Genomic DNA, 18600 nt, shown 5'->3' on the forward strand with positions numbered 1-18600 from the left:
CTAATTATGATGTTTGAGAAAGTGGTAGACGTCTAATAAGCATGCAGATTTGTCGTCTCCTAATCGATTTCTGTAGATATTATGTACGTAGCTCCAATTTGAAAACATGCCTTCAAGTAAAGCAGTTGATGCGGGTATCAACATTAATTTTATACAAAACCTTGATAGATTTGGTAGAGATGAGCCCACTAAACTCCAGTAGGAGTGAGGATTGATACACTTTTCTTTATAATTACAATATCTTTCTATCTTTTCGTAATATGCATCTAATTCTGATTTTTCTTCCATGGTCATCTTTGTTTTTAAGAAATTCAAGGCAATCTTTCTTTGATCTTCGTTCAATAACTGTCCTTCATATTTGTGATGAATAAAATTAGCTGCATATACAACGTCGCTTATCGCCTTTTTAATTCTATTCAAAATGAGTGTATTATGTTCATTGGTTGACAATCGAAGACTTAACCAAAGCTCAGTTGAATCCGCTACATTGCAATCGGGAGATTGGCAACGGTTAATTAATATACATATTGGATTCAATAAGTCAACTGTCTTCCGTAATGAAACTTCCAACTCTTCACTTGACACGAGATCCGTTATGTCTTTTTTTATATAACTATCTCCAGCAGTACATAATTCTTTAAGTAATTGTAAATTCTTTAATATGCTGAGACATGTATTTCGAAAGAAACCAAATCGTGTATCAGGATAGTTTTGGAGTTTCGTACCACCTTTTCTTATCAGCAATGATTCGAGTTTTGGTTCTTTGAATACTCCTAGTAATTCTCGAAGTATCGTCATAAGGTCTGGGTCAACTAAAGATTTGAGAAGCAAATTGCCGCTGTGTGATGAGCAAGTAGATTGCCACAATTTGTTGGCATTGGCCGTACGAGAAAGTTGTACTCCTTTTTTGATTTTACTGTCATTATCAGTAACAACGCAATATACGTTAGTATTGTAGGTAGTTTTAGCAAAATCGATGGCATCATTGATATGAGCAGCTAAGTTATCTCCATCCTCTCTCTCCGTTGACGTATCAACGAACGACAAGAAAGTCTGGTGCGTGTTAAAGTTTCTCAATGAGAAGACTAAATATTTTTTGTTAGCACTTTTATTTCTCCATCCATCAACTAATAATACACTATCAGTACTGTTGAGAATTACTTTCTTCTCTTTTAATACATTATCGTGAACTTGTTGCAGTACATTGTTGCCAAAAAATGATCTAGTCGGAGGATTGTAATCTATGTTGAAGTCTCTCAACAATCTTATAAAACTGGTAAGGTATGGATTTTCTATCTGACGAAAAGGTATACCCCCTGTAAAGAAAAATTTAGCTAACTCCCGGTGCAACAAATTTGTTTTATCGTAAACGTCGTCTATTTCTGATGTAGGATGTCTTACCTAAAACAAAAACAATTTGATTCTTCATTATCGTAAATAGTTTTTACTATTTAACAAAATCAAAACTTATTATGCAAGAAATTCTATAAGCGAATAATATATTTTGTTTAGAGAGCATGTCATCACAATCGTTTTCATGTCATACGACGTGTATACATGAGGTGGATTATTTGTTCATTAATATAACAGAAAAAAAACTGGACTTAAAAACTGTTATTTATGATCTGATCTTACGTAACAAACGTAAGCTACCTGTAGTAAGTAAATAGTAATAAACATATAATTTTTTATTTGCTAATAAATGTAACATTTATTTTTACAACAGCAAACAGTTATATAAAATAGCATTAACATCTGACAGTAACATACTTTTTTATGAAAATAATCACGTGGTATGAAGCAAAAGTGGGTAGCTCGTTTGACAACTTTTACATTACAGAGAACAACTATTGTTAAATTGATTGGAACGCTCAAGCGTCTTAACCTTTATACTCTACTCGTTAGTTAAGGGTCTATAATCAACAGCCCATACCTCAACAACCTATTATCTTGTACGTTACAACACTATCTCACTACACTTAATAATGTTAACGATATGATGTAAATTGAGGACTGAATTACTTAATTAATTTAATAAATACAGTATTTATGAATGACAAAATATTTAAAAAAAAAAAATGTTATTTGACATGTTTCCAATAGTTTGCTAAATATATCGCGAAAATAATTCCTTAAAAAATAATAATTTTAGTCCTGCAATATACAATAATTATAAACTGTTATTAACGGAAACCGGTATAAACAAAAAAGCCAGACATATTTCCAAACCTCTTTATGTAAGTCATCAACTTCCATCGATTCATTAATGACTTCGCAGTGAACGGCATGAGATAAAGCTGTATCTTTGCAAGATCGTCTGTTAAAAGTACATTTAAACGTTTGTTATAACTTGGAAAAAAAAAGAATAAAATTTTTGATACATGTTTTAAATAATGTATTAAAAAGTCGAAAATAAAACTATTGAGTATAACCAATAAAAGGGGAAGCAAAAACACTTAGTAATTATTAACATTATAGACACTATTATTCAGTTGCTCCCATGTAAGAAGTTTTCACTTGTAACAGATAATTGCTTTTGGCTTTTTAGTACATTTATAAATTCGTATATTTGTAATTTTTTTAATTGTAGGATGTAAGACAAGATTAAATAGTGTGTACGATGTGCATTGTAAAAACGATTGCACCCTTCATTACAGTTATCATCATACGATAAGCACAGTTAGAAGTAACAACAGAGTAAAGTAAATCCAAATAAAGTCGGTAAAGGAAATTTAGAAAAAGTTAGCAATATAATTTGGTATGACCTGTGTGACTCAAACGTTCTTGTACATGGAGTGTGCAACAGTTGTTTACATGACTTGCACATTGCTGCAACTATTTTTAAAGTGTCATCATCCCTTAATTTGGAGAAACCTTCCCAGTTTATTCTTGTAGACCTATTCATGTTTACGCCACAAGTTGCTAAAAACAAACATACAACAAATAAGCATTAGTACTTTAAATAATACAAAATTTCAATAATATGATTTGAGTTAATCTATTTACAATATTTAAAGAAGTCCTATATTTTTCAGAAGAAATTGATATGTAGCACACAGGTCTTATTTTATTTATAAGGTCACGTATACATACAAGAAATCCGGAACACGACTTTTGGTCGATATTACAGTTTTTTTCTATCATTTTCATTAAATTAATTTACATCGATTTATGATATATATTGTGTAGATACAGAAATTGCATTATTCAAGTTTTTGATAGAGAGCATTGAAAAAAATTTTTTTTATGCCTAATCATTTATATTAACCATCTTATACCGAAAGATTCTACCGGAACGTTAAATTTTTCTGCAAAATAAAAATTAATTAAAACGTATAAGTCTATAAGGATGTAACTTGATCGACTACTTATTATAGTGGTTGCTAAACCCGAATAAGTGGTTTATTGGGTATTCTACTATAACAAAAAAAAAAGATTAATCTAAAAACAATTATTACTCGGTACACCCTTGCTCACTATAAAGTTCTACACTTCCAAGCGGAAAATATTTTGTGATTAAGTAAAGAAAAAAAAAAAAAATAACTAATAATATTTTGTAAAGTCCTAATTTGAAACTATAATAAAGTTCAATAAGTGTTATTATTAGTAATCATTTATTACTACTTTTTAGTATCTCTTTTTTTTCATCATGAATATAATTATAGAAATATCCAAAAAAGTAGTGACTAGAAACAACTTTTATGATTAATGATCACTGTTTAATACTTGACTTTTAAGATTTGTCAAAAACTAATAGCTGTTAGTAATTGTTAATAATAGATTATTTTTATTGTTTCATATTTTATATCAGATGAGAACAAATAAATAAAAAATAATAGAAAATAATAACTTTTATGGGCACTGTTGTATAGTTCGATCTGGCAAAAAAAAAAAAATAATAACTAATATAATAAGTATCAAATAGTTTTAATAATAACTTGTAACAGACAATTTTAAATACTAAGTCTTATTACTTGTCTCAAATCTAGACATTAAAAACTGTTATTTTTTTTCACATTTTCTACTAATTTTTAAAAATAATTATTACCAACTTATCACACAAAATTATTTCCGCTTGGGCTGTATTATTTACTGAGGTTGAATACAACTGAATGATTGCGTTTTAATTATAGGAATCACAGTGCACTAATAAAGATGAATAAATTCATGCACGTGCTCTTGGCCACGATTAATGTGCGGAGCGTTAATCTGTTGTAAAGGTAAGTAGGTTCAGCGGCAGGCTGCTGGTATCTGGTCAGCTGGTACACTGAAAAAAAAATTTCGTCCTCACAAATAAATTTTATTTGAATCAAATAAATCATTTATATAAATACAAAAAAATAAATAATTTATTTAAATATAATACATAGATTTATTTGAAGCAAATAAATATTTATGTACATTAATTTCTTCGCATTCTCAAAATTATGAAATACATATTCAATTTAATTTTATATTTACTTAATGATATTTCACATGTATTTATTGTTATAAAATATTTATTAGAATCAAATAAATGTTAATTCATTTCAACTACATCCAATAATTAATTTAAATAAGTATTTGATAGAGTTAAATAAATGCTTATTAGAGATAAATAAATATTTATTTATTTCGTAACCTTGTATTGTCTTTTGTTCGAATAGGTGTATATTTAACCCAGATAAAGAGTTATTCAACGAGATAGTGTAAGGTTAAAATTTATTACATTTATTTATTACATAAATAAATGTAATACATTACATTTATTTATTACATTTATTTATTACATTTATTTATTACATAAATATTTATTTGAGCTGAATAACCACATATTTAAATTAAGTAAGCAAATATGTAAAATAATATTAAAACTGTCGAAATATTCTATTAGATAATTATGCGGTCATATTTGGTTAATTACAGTAAACATATGTATATTATCGTTATATTTTGGGAGTTATGGTTTATATAGTAATTGTATATTATGCGGTAAATGTATAAGGTATGTACATATTATAATTATAGGTATATTTTATATATGTATATACATAATATTTTGTATGTTAGTTGGGAACAACTTATAGCTAGTTAGGAACTTATTATATATAGGTATGTGTACACCATATAGATATAACTTACAATCTAATACATTATTATATGCATATGTTTATATGGGGGTAGATATATACTGTATGTATTAGCTCATATATATACACAATGGGTTATAGGACATAATTATAAATTTTTAATTTTTTTGGGCTCTGAAAAAAATTGACTGGTGTTGGTTTTGAACTCGGATCTCCTACGTAGACAGCTGACACGTACTCCGCTGACCTAAGTCCTAAGATGCCTACGTATCGTAAAAATCTTGTACATATTAAAACATTTCTCTTAATAAATATTAATTCAATTTAAATAAATATTTGAATAGCATATTTAGAGTACGAAATATTAATTCGGATCAAGTAAAAATAATTTTTTTTTCAGTATAACAATTTTTTAAGAAATAAAGTTGTAATTTTTTTATATTCATAAACATGAGTATTTGAATTGAATAAGCATTTATTCAAATGTATCTGTAATATTACCGCATAAGTATTTTTGAAATAAAAATATTAGTAAAATAAATAATACAGCTTCAATGGATGTATCTTTCAGAAGAGAACCTTAACACAAACATTTTATTAATAAAATTACTTCACGGTCAGGTACAGATAATGTTTTTTAATCTAACAAACATTTGCTCAGATACATTACAGTATGTAAGGTATTAGTTTAACAAAACACTTATTAGAAATGAGAAAAAAATTCGTCATAAAAATAACAAAAATTGAAATTTCCCTTAAAAAATATTTGTTCGATTCCAGTAAATGTGTATCTGGACCAAATAAATATTAACATCCAATCTCATCGAATATACATATATTGCTTTGGTTTAAATAAATATTTAGTTCACTCGCATAACAAAGTTATTGAATGGACGAAACGATTTATTTGTTTGTATTTGTATGAAAGGCTTATTTAATTCAAACAAATATTTATGCGAATGCAGTAAAGTGTGTCAGGTATCAGTTGAACTATATTTTTTTTCACTTAAAGAAATATTTCTTCTCAAAAATAAAACTACAAATTCTCTTAAAAAATTTTTGTTCGAGCCCAGAAATGTGTATCTGAATCAAATAAATATTTGCATCCACTCTCATCGTATCTACAAAATATTTATTTGGTTTGAATGAATATTAAGAGGACTCGCATAACGAAGTTGTTGAATGGATGAAACGATTTATGTGTTCGTATTCATTTATCTGCATTGTAGTGTGAGGTATCAGTTCAACTAAGTATTTATTTTAATCGAAGAAATATTTCTTTATAGAACTGACAAAATTTAAATATTCTCTTTATGAATATTTATTTGTTTTTAATAAATATTTACATCGAGTATGATCGAAAAAACAAAATAATTTTTTAATTTGAATAAATATTTAGTTCACTTGCATAACAAAGTTATTGGTTGGACTAAATGATTTATTTGTTTTTACATGCATGATTGATTTGAATCAATAAAATACTTTTAAATTTATCAAAATTAAATTTTTCATCTTAACAAATAATCATTTAGTCAATACAAATAATTAATAATTAAAACATATGAATATTTATTTGATTCAAATAACTCAATTACAAATAAATGCGTTTATTCGACTTGACGAAATTTTTTTTCCAGTGTATAGCTTAACCACATCCATTCTAAAATTTGATGTGCATGTTAGGAGCTATAATCCCTACCTTTTTTCTAAATTTCAGCTCTGAATAATCATTAGAACAAAAGTTATTGAATTTCGAAAAAATGGCAAAAAATGACGGTTTTTTGCAAATTGCGAAAAAACGGCTCAACCAATTTCAATTCTGCGGGTCGCATTTTTTTGGTTTTGAAATTGCGCATCTTTTTTCATTCAAAACTTTTTTCTGTACCGTCTTTAGTTTTTTATGTAGACGAAAAAGACCTGTTTTTGCCATATTTACCATTTTTGGGGGGCCTTTACTGACATTTTTAGCTGTTAAAAAGTATTGCAATCTTTTTTAAATACAATTTCCTAGCGAGTAATATTTTTTTTTTTTTTTTTCAATCAGAATTTCCTTTACAGAAAAGCTAATTCTATCACTCTAGATAGGTATATGCGCTGGTTGGCGCTCTCTCTGTGTGTGTCGCCACCGGTACTCCGTGCTCCCTCTTTCCTAAAAGTGCACGTGTTTTTCTTACACTTTCTGGCTGATGGGTCCCCGTTCCCAACCATCCTCATTCACAGGAAATACACGGGAAGTATGTATCCCACCGTAACCCGCGATGAAGAACTTCGTTCTAAAAATATTGTGATATCCTAGACAAGACTCTTTTTTTTATACAATCGTTATTTTATGATTTCGGCAGATTCCTGCATTAGTCTTACATTCTACTTTCGCAACCACAGGAGTTAAATTGAACTTATAGTTCATTCAAGTAGACACTAAACCTACAATTTTTCTTAAGGTTACTAGTTTTTTGAGGTTCTGACATATATATAACCTCCGCATGTAATAGGATCAAACAGTTTTCGGATACGATTCAGCACCCTCAACATAAAATATAAACGTGTTTTGACTCCCAGATTAAAACAAAAATTTCGAGAGGACATATGGATTTTTAGAGGGTAGGGTTCTTATGAAAAACGTCTGATAAGCAATTTTGTTTCATTACGAAGACTTTTATCTGTTCATGGCTAGTTAAAAAAAAACAGTCACGTAATAAAAGTATATGGGAAAGTAGCATGAGGATGAGACAGATTAAATTATGAGATTTCACCAGAAACCTCAAATGACTTAATTAATAATATAAAATTTCAGCCCAGGTGTTTAAATAGGGATATTCTCGATAAGGTCATGCATGCAAATTTTCTTCGGATATATATATACACTCATGATCTCTTAAGAATGTTTGGCTTAATACTGTATTTCATTACTTATACAGTCAATGTAAAACGGTACCTATTCAAGTATCGATAGCGTGTATGTACCAATGAGTTTTGAAATCTATAGTATAAATATGTTGTTAAAAAAGAGCTTCAAATTCAAGATATAAATAAATATTTGTAACTTGACTAAGTTTTAAAATTGTAGAACTAGTTACTTACATAAATATGAATAAGATATTAATAAAATGCATGATACAATAAAGATAGTGTAAAAGCAATTTTCGTGTAAATGCTTTTGCAAAATATTAAATAATAGTTTGTGTCACAAAACTAACGAAAATTGTAATTTAAAATTTTGAAAAGAGTGTAATGTACAAATTTAGCAAGCTGTCATAACCTTTCTTAAAAGTAACCAGTTCTGATAGTCTAATACACATAACGCCTCTATAGTAGCCTGTACCAGAAAATATAGAAACACGTCCTTTTATGTGAAGGGATATGTTTCTATATTTTCTGCCTGTACTAGTATCTGATAGTATTTAAAGATGTTAATAATAACGATCTCTATCACTCTTAGTAAGCCGGCGAGTTCTATAGACGCTACGTAGCGTATATATATACGCTTGATATGTATATCATTAAAATATTTATTTACGTGGTATGAAGTTTGAAAATATAACGAATCGTAATATTACTAATAAAAAAAAGTTTACATATATTTATGTAATATTTTTATACTACTTTGCGATAGGTTTGCTTTTACTAATTTAAACGAATATTTTATTACAACAATACTTTTACAACAGACATTTATAAAGTACTTTGTAAATACTAAGCCAGCAAAATTTAAGTGAATAGAAACAAATGTTAATATTTATATAAACAGAATGTATTTTGAATGAAAAGTACTAATACTTGTTAAAATAATATTAAACAGATTTAATACGGTACATACAAACCAATGTAAACAATGCTAATGTTGACAATCTTACAGTTATAGGACTCACAAGCTGTATTTTAAGTCACAATATATTTATCCTTGTACATTGTATTATACATTAATACTTTTTGTTTTCAAGCATCGTCAATAATAAACAGACAAGTATTATTTTAAAAAAACATCACTGCTAGTGAAAGTATAATTCAGGTTATAACACTCAAAACATGTCATAAAACTGACAATAACCGATTGTGCTTCTGAAATCTGAGTCCGATTTTTTAAATATAAACACGACTACTATAGTTAAATTGCTCCTACTTACGTGTTTTGAAATAAATTGGCAGTTAATTTGCAAAATAATAGGCTAAAAAGCACTTTTTAGGTGAAATCTCAAAAAAGTTCCAATTCCGAACTTTCCGATGATTTCAGAACATTCGGAAACATCGGAAAGTTCGGAAATCAAATAAGACGCCGGATTCATTTCCGAACTTTCCGAACTTTTTAAATGTTTTAATAACTTGGGATTCGGATAATCAGGTTTCGATCCCATCCAACGGTTGGAAAGCCGAACAAATCTCAAGAAAGTATAGCAGTGGGAGTGGAAGTATTCTTTTATCTTTCCGCGTGAGTCGCTGTGACGTTACGGTTACGCTAGCCATTTCTGCCATTCCGCCCCATGTACCCGCGCCCTTACGTAATCATATTTTTATAGTACTCCGCATTGGTCGGATTTTTTTCTACGCCAAGCGTTGTAACATTTACGATGGTTTTTTTTAGATTGTGATTCAATTATGCGTGCACGCGTGTGTGTTTTATTATTGTACGACGGACAACGTCGAATGTTTCCGTCAACCGGGTATAATTACAAAAAAAAATCACACAGGGAACTCTAAAGTGCATGTCAATTGTTTTTGTGGTTAGCATGAATTTTCTTAACACGATCGTAGGAGGTGTTATCGCTGGCAGCGAGGCCGGACTCCAGCTTAACAATGTTGAAGTCATCTACTCTAAGATCCAGCGGGTCTACGTTAAACAGCAGCAAAAAGAGGAGCGCCAGCGCGAGTTACGTGTTAATGTTGAGATACACGCAGGACTCAGTCCCGTTTGTCGCAAGGTAAATCACAATATTCTAAGTATACGGGACCTTTGGAAGGAACGTATATATCGAATTTTTTGTTGAATATTAAGACAACGTCGTTAAACGATTATTGTAATTCTCTAATTCACGTGTACATTTTTGGTTATTTGTTAGTATTATTGATTGTATTCAATGTTTCTGGACCATTCACAAGTAAACCTAGTTTGAGCACTGCTTCATTTGTCACAGCATTGAGCAGTAACATGAAATGCAGTGTCTATAAATGATTCTCTCCCCAATTTATTTGTTCACGATGAATGTAATTGATTTTATGACTTAGAATAAAAAAAATAAAACATATGTAAATGCCTTTGTACTTACCTGCATTAAAATTGGTATTTTTTCGATTAAATCCAACTGCTTATCTATTTTCAGTTCTCGCTTAACTTCATATACTTCTCATGTATCTCATGCTGTTTGTGTTTTGGGAAATTTCATTATGTTACTGAATTATCATTTCAGATCATTGAATTATTTAAGGAAGATTAATGAATACATGCATTGACAAGTAATGTTGGTTTTTCTAGTTAACTAATAAAGATCCAATTTGATTTGCTTCAACAATAAAGTAAATAACACTAGAGAATTAAAATAAAAAAAATATTGACCTTATATAATTCTATGTTGAAAGACTAAAGAATAATAGATTTAGAAACTTATTCCCTAGAAAACTTTTGATTGCATGTATTAAATTTCGCATATTAATTTTGCAGGCTCTTTGTGTCCTTTTGGCAGATGACAATGATCCATGTTTTTTGTATTCATTGTTCATAACTGATGATGACTTCAAAGTGTTAAAAGCACAGCAAGGACTCTTAGTAGATTTTGACAATTTTGCAACACAGTTGATATGTCTTCTGGAACAATGTATTTCACAATCATCAGCTGTATCAAAAACATCTAAATTTTTACTTCTTTTGTCAGAAGAAGGTAGTGATTGGTCATTCAAGCTTGTAGAGACTAATAATTTTAAACACCTTTGCCATCTAAGCTTAAATATTGCACCTGCCAACGATTCTGATCTTAAAACTCACATGGCTATTAAAATAAAAAGTTTAAAAGAATCAGTTGTACAAAAAGATAGAGACACCGCTAGTTTAGAAGTGAGATTGAGTGAACTGTCAAACAAACTGGAACTAAAATGTAAAGAGTTTGAACAATATGAGCAAAAATGTATCACCGAAAAAACTCAGCTCCAATTAAGCTTATCTCAGCAGACAATTCAGGAAAAGAATAGACTGACGCAAGCAAAGCTAGAGTGGCAAAATGAACTGGAGAAAGAAAAAATGGAGCTGGAGTACAAGCATGGCGAATTGGTTAAGCAATTACATTTTGATCTTGCTGAGTTAAGAACACAAAATGCAAGCTATAAGGAAAAACAGTTGCTCTTAGAGGCAACTAATGCAGAACAGAGCAAACGTATCCAGGAGCTGGATAAAGATTTGAACTTTATTCAGCGCAACTTTTCTGTGACGAAAAGACAAAATGCTAAGCTTGATACTGATTATCATGAAAAAGACAAATCCGTAAATGTATTGTCTACAAGGGTTGCTGTGCTAGAGCAAGAGCTGAAGGACAAAATAGTATTGATCAATAAGCACGCTGATATGATTAAAACGACAAAGGAGAGCAAGCAGCGACTGGAGGAGCTGTTATCTGAGAAGGACACACAGCTACAGCGAAAACAGGCATCGCTCAAAAATATTAGTGATGAACTAATCAAAGCCAACGAAATAATTGGCAAATTACAAATCGAACTTGCTTCCGTTAAGTCTAAGCTCAAATTGAGGACGAGCATAGCTTTGGAACAGGAGCGACTACTTAACAGCAAACAAATCGAAATAGGCCAGCTGGAGAGCAAAGTTGAGATACTTGCCAAGGAAAGCCGTGAAGCCATAGCCGAGGTAGAAAAATGGAAAAACCAAGCTGAATCGCTGCAGGCTCAACTGGAAGAAAAAGAGAAGGCCATCAAGAATAATGACAACGTGATTAACTGGCTAAACCGTCGACTAGCAGATGTGCACACGCCTTTGCAGAGTGCCACGACAGTCTTAACGACTGCCCCGATTGCGCTGCCTTCGTCGATTCAGCTTACGTTGCCGAGAACGAACAAATTTATGACTAATCGATTCGAGCCACGAGCTTCTGCTGGCTGCAACACAGCTACGGGCGCTCCGCAGCCTCTGGCTACCCTATCGGGACTAACGCTGCGCAATTCCATTGCTCTCCCGAACTCAAATTTACATCTGCCCTCTGCCAGGGGCACATCTAGATCTACAGGTGTTGGTGTGACAGACAACCTGACATCCATCATCACGAATCTTAAGTCTGGTAATCAGCTCACGAGTACGCCAATCGAGCGCGCAGGCTCTCAGAACAAACTCACAAGCGCCAACACAATGATGCTATCAGATGGGAACGAAGACATCAACGGACCTGTGTCTACAGTTGCGATGAATAGTGGCACCCTGAAGCCCAAAAATTCGTCAAATACGCACCTAGGTGGTTTAAAACGAACAATGTTTAATAAGCCTCTACTACCGTCTTCTTACTTTCCCAAAACCTTACAAAATTAATAACGGAGAAGATGTTTTCTTTACTTTTAAATTAATAGAACTTTTTCATTTTTTTATGTAGTATATAAAGAGTGTTAGTTTTTTACTTATAGATAAGATAACTTATATCTGTACATACTTGTTACTTGTGGAATCAAACTTGTGACTTCTGACATAGTAATTGATGGAAATTAGATTCAAGCAGAGTGATCAAATATCAGATTGAATGCATAAAATCAATTATATGAGCATTACTGCCCCGATAAATGACATTTAATGAATTCCAATCAAAATAAATAATTCAATCGGCTTATTCACTACACAGCTCCTGAATTTGAAAATGATAATGTTGTACAAAACATTTTTCGACACGCCGTGCGCGGAGAACGAGACTATGAGCCATCTGTTGTAGCTCTAAAGACCTCTATTTACACACGCGACTCACAACTTGTGCTGCGCACTCGTGCGAGTGCGTAACTGCCTGTGTACGTCGAGATCTTTGGAGCCACATTAGATGGCTCATAATCTCGTTCCCCGCATACGATGTGTTGTAAGGTTGCATACACCACACGTGCGAGAGGTTAGGTGATTGACACACGCGACACACGCGTGTCTTCGCCAGAGCTACATAGCAAATTATTTCCGATGTACCAATCGAACTGAATTGGCTCTATCGATAGTAAGCAGCACAGTTCAGTACGATTGGGACAAAATTCAAAAGTGGATCCAGAATCTCGGGAAAATCAGAAAATTTTAACCTAAGCTCTTAAACTCAATTACCCTAAAGTATTTAACCCCTTAGCCCTCAAAGCCTTTAACCACATAACCCAATTTTTTATGAACTATTTAACCCCATTACGTGTTCCCCTAAACAGTCAAATTAATTATGCGAGCGCGAATCATTAGACAACCCGGGGCACCTACTGGCCACTTCATTATATAATAAAATACGACTAAACAACATAAGTGCCAATCACCAAATAACTCGGGGCACCTACTGGCCACTTTATTAAACTAGAAAATGCTTAGCGCGCGTACCGCGCGCGTAGACTTTAATGATTATGACAAATAACATGAGTGATATTTAAAATATCATACAAATGTTAATTATATACACCCGCCAGAGATATTTTCGGGCAGGTCTAAGGACGGTTTCATAGATTAAGTGACCCTGAAATGAGTGAGGCTGTATGCTTAGTAAGCTAAGGTTAGATGATAGTTTAGTCTTACCCTTTTCAGCCTGCGCCTGCAGAATCGCTGATGAACCTGCCCGAAAATATCTTACCGCTGGGTTTACAAATATATAAGGTGTACATAAGGCGTAATAGCGTGTTTGGAACAATGGGTACATTTTTTTTGTGGTCAATTGCTTGGTCCGATTCCTTTTGTATGCGTATTTATGTATACGGTGAATATAGATATACTTTCTTGAGGAATTGGACTGACCGACCATAAAAAAATACGTCCCAACAAAACTGATAAAATTAAAATCCAGATACAATCCAGATGTGACAAGTTTTTCAGCTTCTACGCGTATCTCGATAAATTAATGCTCAAGTATAGATATCCATTGACATCTGGGATACAAAATGATTTGCAGTCCTGATTCTCGAGTAGAGTATATTTTATGTTATATGGCCTGTTGATCACCAAAATATAGAATGTTTTTTTAAGGGCTGGTTCAGTGATATATCGGCATATGAAAATATATCTAACGTAGCTATAAAAAAGGAAAAATTCCAAGCTTGTCAAACGGAAGCTTAATTTGGACTATTTGAGCGTTTTTACAAGCTATTATTGGCTACGTAATATAATAAGATACAGGAAAAAATAATACTATGATAATAAATATCTTGAAGGGATGTATATATTAAAATAAAGGACGAATGCAAATGCATATAATAATATAAGGAAACCTTTCATCGGCACATCATGTTTTTCAAAACTTTATTCAACCACTTGAGGTTAATTGGAATGATTTCAAATCTGTAATAGCATAATACGTTTAAAGAATGTTGAAAAAACGTTGTTATATAAAACTTCAAAATGCTGCAAAATGAGGGTGCCATAACGTTGTAAAAGTTCTAACGTCATTTGAACAAATAAAATAAATAAAATTATAGCTGAAAACTTTGATAATTTAGTTCAACCCCTTACTTTGAGTATTGCCATCCAAATGGTAATATCTCATTTGGCTACAAATTACACTCACAATAACTTAAAAGTTTTCCGGATTTAATTTTTACTTAGAAAAATCTGTCATTTTCAACGTTTTTACAACGTTTCTACAACGTTTTTATAACGTTATGGCAACCTCATTGTACAACGTTATAAAGGTTTAAGAACGACGTTTTATTAAAGTTTTTAAAACATTGTATGCATTTAAGTTTGTGACCAAAAAAAACGACAATCTGATTTAGTATACATATACATGAACTGTACGTTTAAAAATTAAAATATACAAATGTACAAAAACAAAAAACGATGCCTACATATGTAACTCACCATAAACATAATTTTTGATACTCTTTACATCAGGACAATTTGAATAAGTCTTCAATGAGGCCCATGAGCGTACACGCGATAATGCAACATATAGTTGCCCATGATTAAAAACTTCTTTTCTTAAGTCAATAGCAATTTTGTGAAAAGTCTGTCCTTGCGCTTTATTTATAGTCATTGCAAAAGCTAATTTAATTGGGAACTGTCTTCTTTTGAATAGAAAAGGATAGTCAGTTTCTGAGGAATATAATGTGATTCGATTAAGGAATACTACTTCTCCTGTTTTGTCACCTGTTAAAATATCACATTTTAATACATTACTACGGAGTTCTAAAAGTAATAACCTGGTACCATTACGTAATCCTTCACTAATGTTGAGATTTCGAATAAGCATAACTATTCAATTTTCTCTCAACTTCAATGTATGAGGAGGGAGCGATGGTGGAGATAACGTACTCAGATACTCGGGCAGTAATACATCATCAAAACCAGAATTATCACAATTGTCTGTACTATCGACGCTCGTATATATTGTTTCTGTTGCTTCGTCAAGTAAAGTGACAATCTTCTCGTTGATCTCATTTACATCAGCATTCCTAGGGGACAATACTTACTGCAGAACTTATTGCTTTTCTATAATGTTTTGAACGGAAAATTTCACCATACATATCTTCTACAATACCCGCATCATGTGCTGTGATACAAGTATCAGTAAAATGAGCTAAACTCACATTATCATAAGCATCGTTCAACTTTCCATCTCCAACGTTTAATAAAAATGAAATATGTGAAACTGAAATCTCCTCCTAAAACAAAAATTTTACCACCAAATATTTTGTCAACATTCATGATATCCCGTAAAAGCCGGTCGATCAATTCGATAGAATACCTCGGAGCCATTGGTGCCTCATCCCAAATGAAAATATCAATTTCTTCTAAATAAGCAGCTTCTCGTGATTCTAATTTCATATTTGATGAAGAATCTAAAAACATAGGTACTGGTAAATAGAAAATTTTATGAAGTGTTTTCCCATCTGGTAGTAATGTAGCTGCTATACCAGTAAATGCCATAGTACATACTTTTTTATTATTTCCTTATAATATGAACCAAAGAGTTTCATGTAAAAATGTTTTTCCAGATCCTCCCGATCCATCAATAAAAAATAACAGTTATCAGAAACATTCACTTCTGAATCAATGTTTGCAACTATACTCAAAACCTTTTCACAAATTTATCTCTAGGTGTGTGCGAAATCCAGGTTGACGCTCGCGCGCCGCCCGAGTGCCCGACCATGCGGCGTTACAACGACCTACGTAACATAACTGCTGGCAGCATTCGCGGAATACGATTTTATCATTCTGCAGGTAAAGTGGTAAAAAGAGCACGGTGTAAGATATACGTTAAGTTGTGTGTAGTAATTATAGTAATATCACTACGATGTAGTACCATATAGTCAATTTTATTAAATCATGTAAGTAAAATATCTATACTTTTGGAGATCGATTATCGAGTTAAAGATAAATTGTAAACTTGCCGCAAATAACACTGACAACGTCGATTTTTTATCTTCTATCTATAAGATTAGTTGCGGCTGGTTTATAATAGACTAAATGGCTGTAAGCGCTAACGCTCTGATTCAGAAGTTTAGAACCACTTTTTAGTTCAAAAATCCGCAACGCTAGATGGTGCTGATCCAAATAATTATTACAATTTACAGTAGAGCCATGTAATTCGTTGTAAACCAGCCGCAACTAATCTACAAGATAAAAGATAAAAAGTTGGCATTGTGCTATTTGCGGCAAGTTTACAATTTATCTTTTATCCGAAAATCAATTTCCAAAAGTATAGATATGTCACTTTTTTATTTTATCTTACTAATATATAAAGCAAAGTCGCTAAAACCGTTGTAATCGCTAACCGCGAAAACTACTGAACCGATTTTGCTGAAATTTTGCACACTGATTCATGATACTTCCTAGATGGTTTTAGTATAGTTTTTATCTTAAAAAATTTAATAACAATAGCAATAAATGAGCTCAAAGTTTTGCAAAAATACGCCAGCTTTTCACTTTAGTTCAGTAAAATCCGCTAGGTGGCGTCGACATAAAATCGAAGCTACCTGCAACATAATTAAATAAGTGTGGTTAGAATACGCCGGAGCGTATCGTTAGCTGTACAGTCGAGCTACGGCAGCTCATCAAACTGTTCAGAGAATGCTGGTGATAGTCCTGCAGCTGGGTATCCCGGTTACGGACGACACTCTTCTCTAAGGGGGAAGGAACCCAAGTGTCCCTTCACCCTGAATCTCGACGAGTGCGATCAAAGAAAAATAAATTAATTCCAACCGATGCCGTCTCTGCCAGAATACCAGGAGACATATCTAGCCAGAGCACAATCTGCACCAACTCTTCAGAGTTGTGTGGCAGTCCCACCATCCCACCTGGTGTAGTTAAAGAATTTGTGGCTACAAATGTAAGCAAGGAAAAACAGCTCTGATGGGCACGGGAAGCCACAACGGCTACCTTCTTGGTAGTCACGTCCCCAACGCGCTTACCCACATGTTCCCGTCTAAAGATGAGCAATTGAGCAGTTGGTTATCCGGGGAACGACCCGAGACGAGATATTCTTTGGTCAGCGGCGTACCTCCCTCCATCACAGTCTCCGTACATCGAGACTCCTAGGGTAAGAATCAAGCAACCCGTAGCCAGCTCTTCATCATCAGGAATAATAATAAAGAATAGCCTGGAAGTTTCACAACTGGCGCTTTTTAGGGCCATTATAAGTATTTACGTTCCCTACTTAACCATCAATTTCATCGGTTCTTTTTAGGGGCCACCTTAGTGTAAACTACCTTGCCAACAAATACATTTTTATTACCATTTCCGGAAGCGATTCGTCAACTAAAAGACGGGCACTATTAAACCAAGTCAGCTATTCACTGGCAGACGTCACCTGCGGAGTTGTTCTTCGCAGGGCTGGGAAACCCGGTGACCGACGACTCTATATTACCCTTTCGACTCTAAGCATTCAACCAGGAATCACTGATCCTCTCCAAGGTCTGCGCTGGGCAAACCTATAACAGCTATAAAGGAAAAAAAAACTTGAGCCAACGGGACAGCCTCCACTGGACAAGTATCACTAACCAATCTCCCTATCTAAGATCACCAAAACAACTAAATCTGCAAAATAAAAAAGGTGCTTTAGACACCAACGTCTTTGACGTTATACCGGGAGACGTTGGGAAAGAGCACTACAACTAGCCCCAAAGCTTCGGACTTTGTAATTTTTCTCCCAATCAGTCTGGGTCTTCAACAGTAAGCCAGAGAAGATCACCCTGAGGTATCCAGGCAGTCACAATTGCTGTTAACTGGAGTCAAAAAAGAGTTAACTTAAGAAGCTCACCGGTCTTTTTTAGGGCCATCGGACGTCGAATTACCTTGCCAACAAATGTATTAAAATTAACAAAGTTGACTGAAAATAGCCTTTAGGGGTCATAAAAGTCGTAAGCATACCAATAGTCGCAAAAGGGTATA

General features: G+C 32.7%; 2 protein-coding genes across 2 annotated transcripts; one reads left to right on the forward strand and one right to left on the reverse strand.

Annotated features, from left to right (window-relative positions):
- Positions 1-13061, reverse strand: LOC149373248 (uncharacterized). The gene is made up of 4 exons (XM_089597638.1): positions 12704-13061; positions 2766-2922; positions 2230-2317; positions 1-1401 (listed from the first exon to the last, which is right to left on the reverse strand). Exons 1-4 carry the CDS (start codon positions 12738-12740, stop codon positions 1-3), a joined length of 1683 nt encoding a protein of 560 aa, XP_089453764.1. The 5' UTR covers positions 12741-13061.
- Positions 9551-14442, forward strand: Sas-6 (Spindle assembly abnormal 6). The gene is made up of 2 exons (XM_014356482.2): positions 9551-9985; positions 10723-14442. Exons 1-2 carry the CDS (start codon positions 9770-9772, stop codon positions 12583-12585), a joined length of 2079 nt encoding a protein of 692 aa, XP_014211968.2. The 5' UTR covers positions 9551-9769; the 3' UTR covers positions 12586-14442.
- The last annotated feature ends 4158 nt before the right edge of the window (positions 14443-18600 follow it).

This window comes from Copidosoma floridanum, unplaced genomic scaffold, assembly GCF_036245765.1.
Source record: "Copidosoma floridanum isolate Cflo_tuat_1 unplaced genomic scaffold, Cflo_Japanese_pri ptg000034l, whole genome shotgun sequence".
NCBI lineage: Eukaryota > Metazoa > Arthropoda > Insecta > Hymenoptera > Encyrtidae > Copidosoma > Copidosoma floridanum.

What these genes read in the sequence shown, in the direction of transcription:
- Sas-6 (XM_014356482.2), top strand. Translation starts at nt 9,770, where the DNA reads ATGTCAATTGTTTTTGTGGTTAGCATGAATTTTCTTAACACGATCGTA. An exon ending in TCAGTCCCGTTTGTCGCAAG is followed by an intron (nt 9,986 to 10,722) that starts GTAAATCACAAT and finishes TTAATTTTGCAG; the next exon opens with GCTCTTTGTGTCCTTTTGGC.
- LOC149373248 (XM_089597638.1), bottom strand. Translation starts at nt 12,740, where the DNA reads ATGTCAGAAGTCACAAGTTTGATTCCACAAGTAACAA. An exon ending in TTTGATTCCACAAGTAACAA is followed by an intron (nt 2,923 to 12,703) that starts GTATGTACAGAT and finishes GTTTGTTTTTAG; the next exon opens with CAACTTGTGGCGTAAACATG. An exon ending in AGAACGTTTGAGTCACACAG is followed by an intron (nt 2,318 to 2,765) that starts GTCATACCAAAT and finishes TACTTTTAACAG; the next exon opens with ACGATCTTGCAAAGATACAG.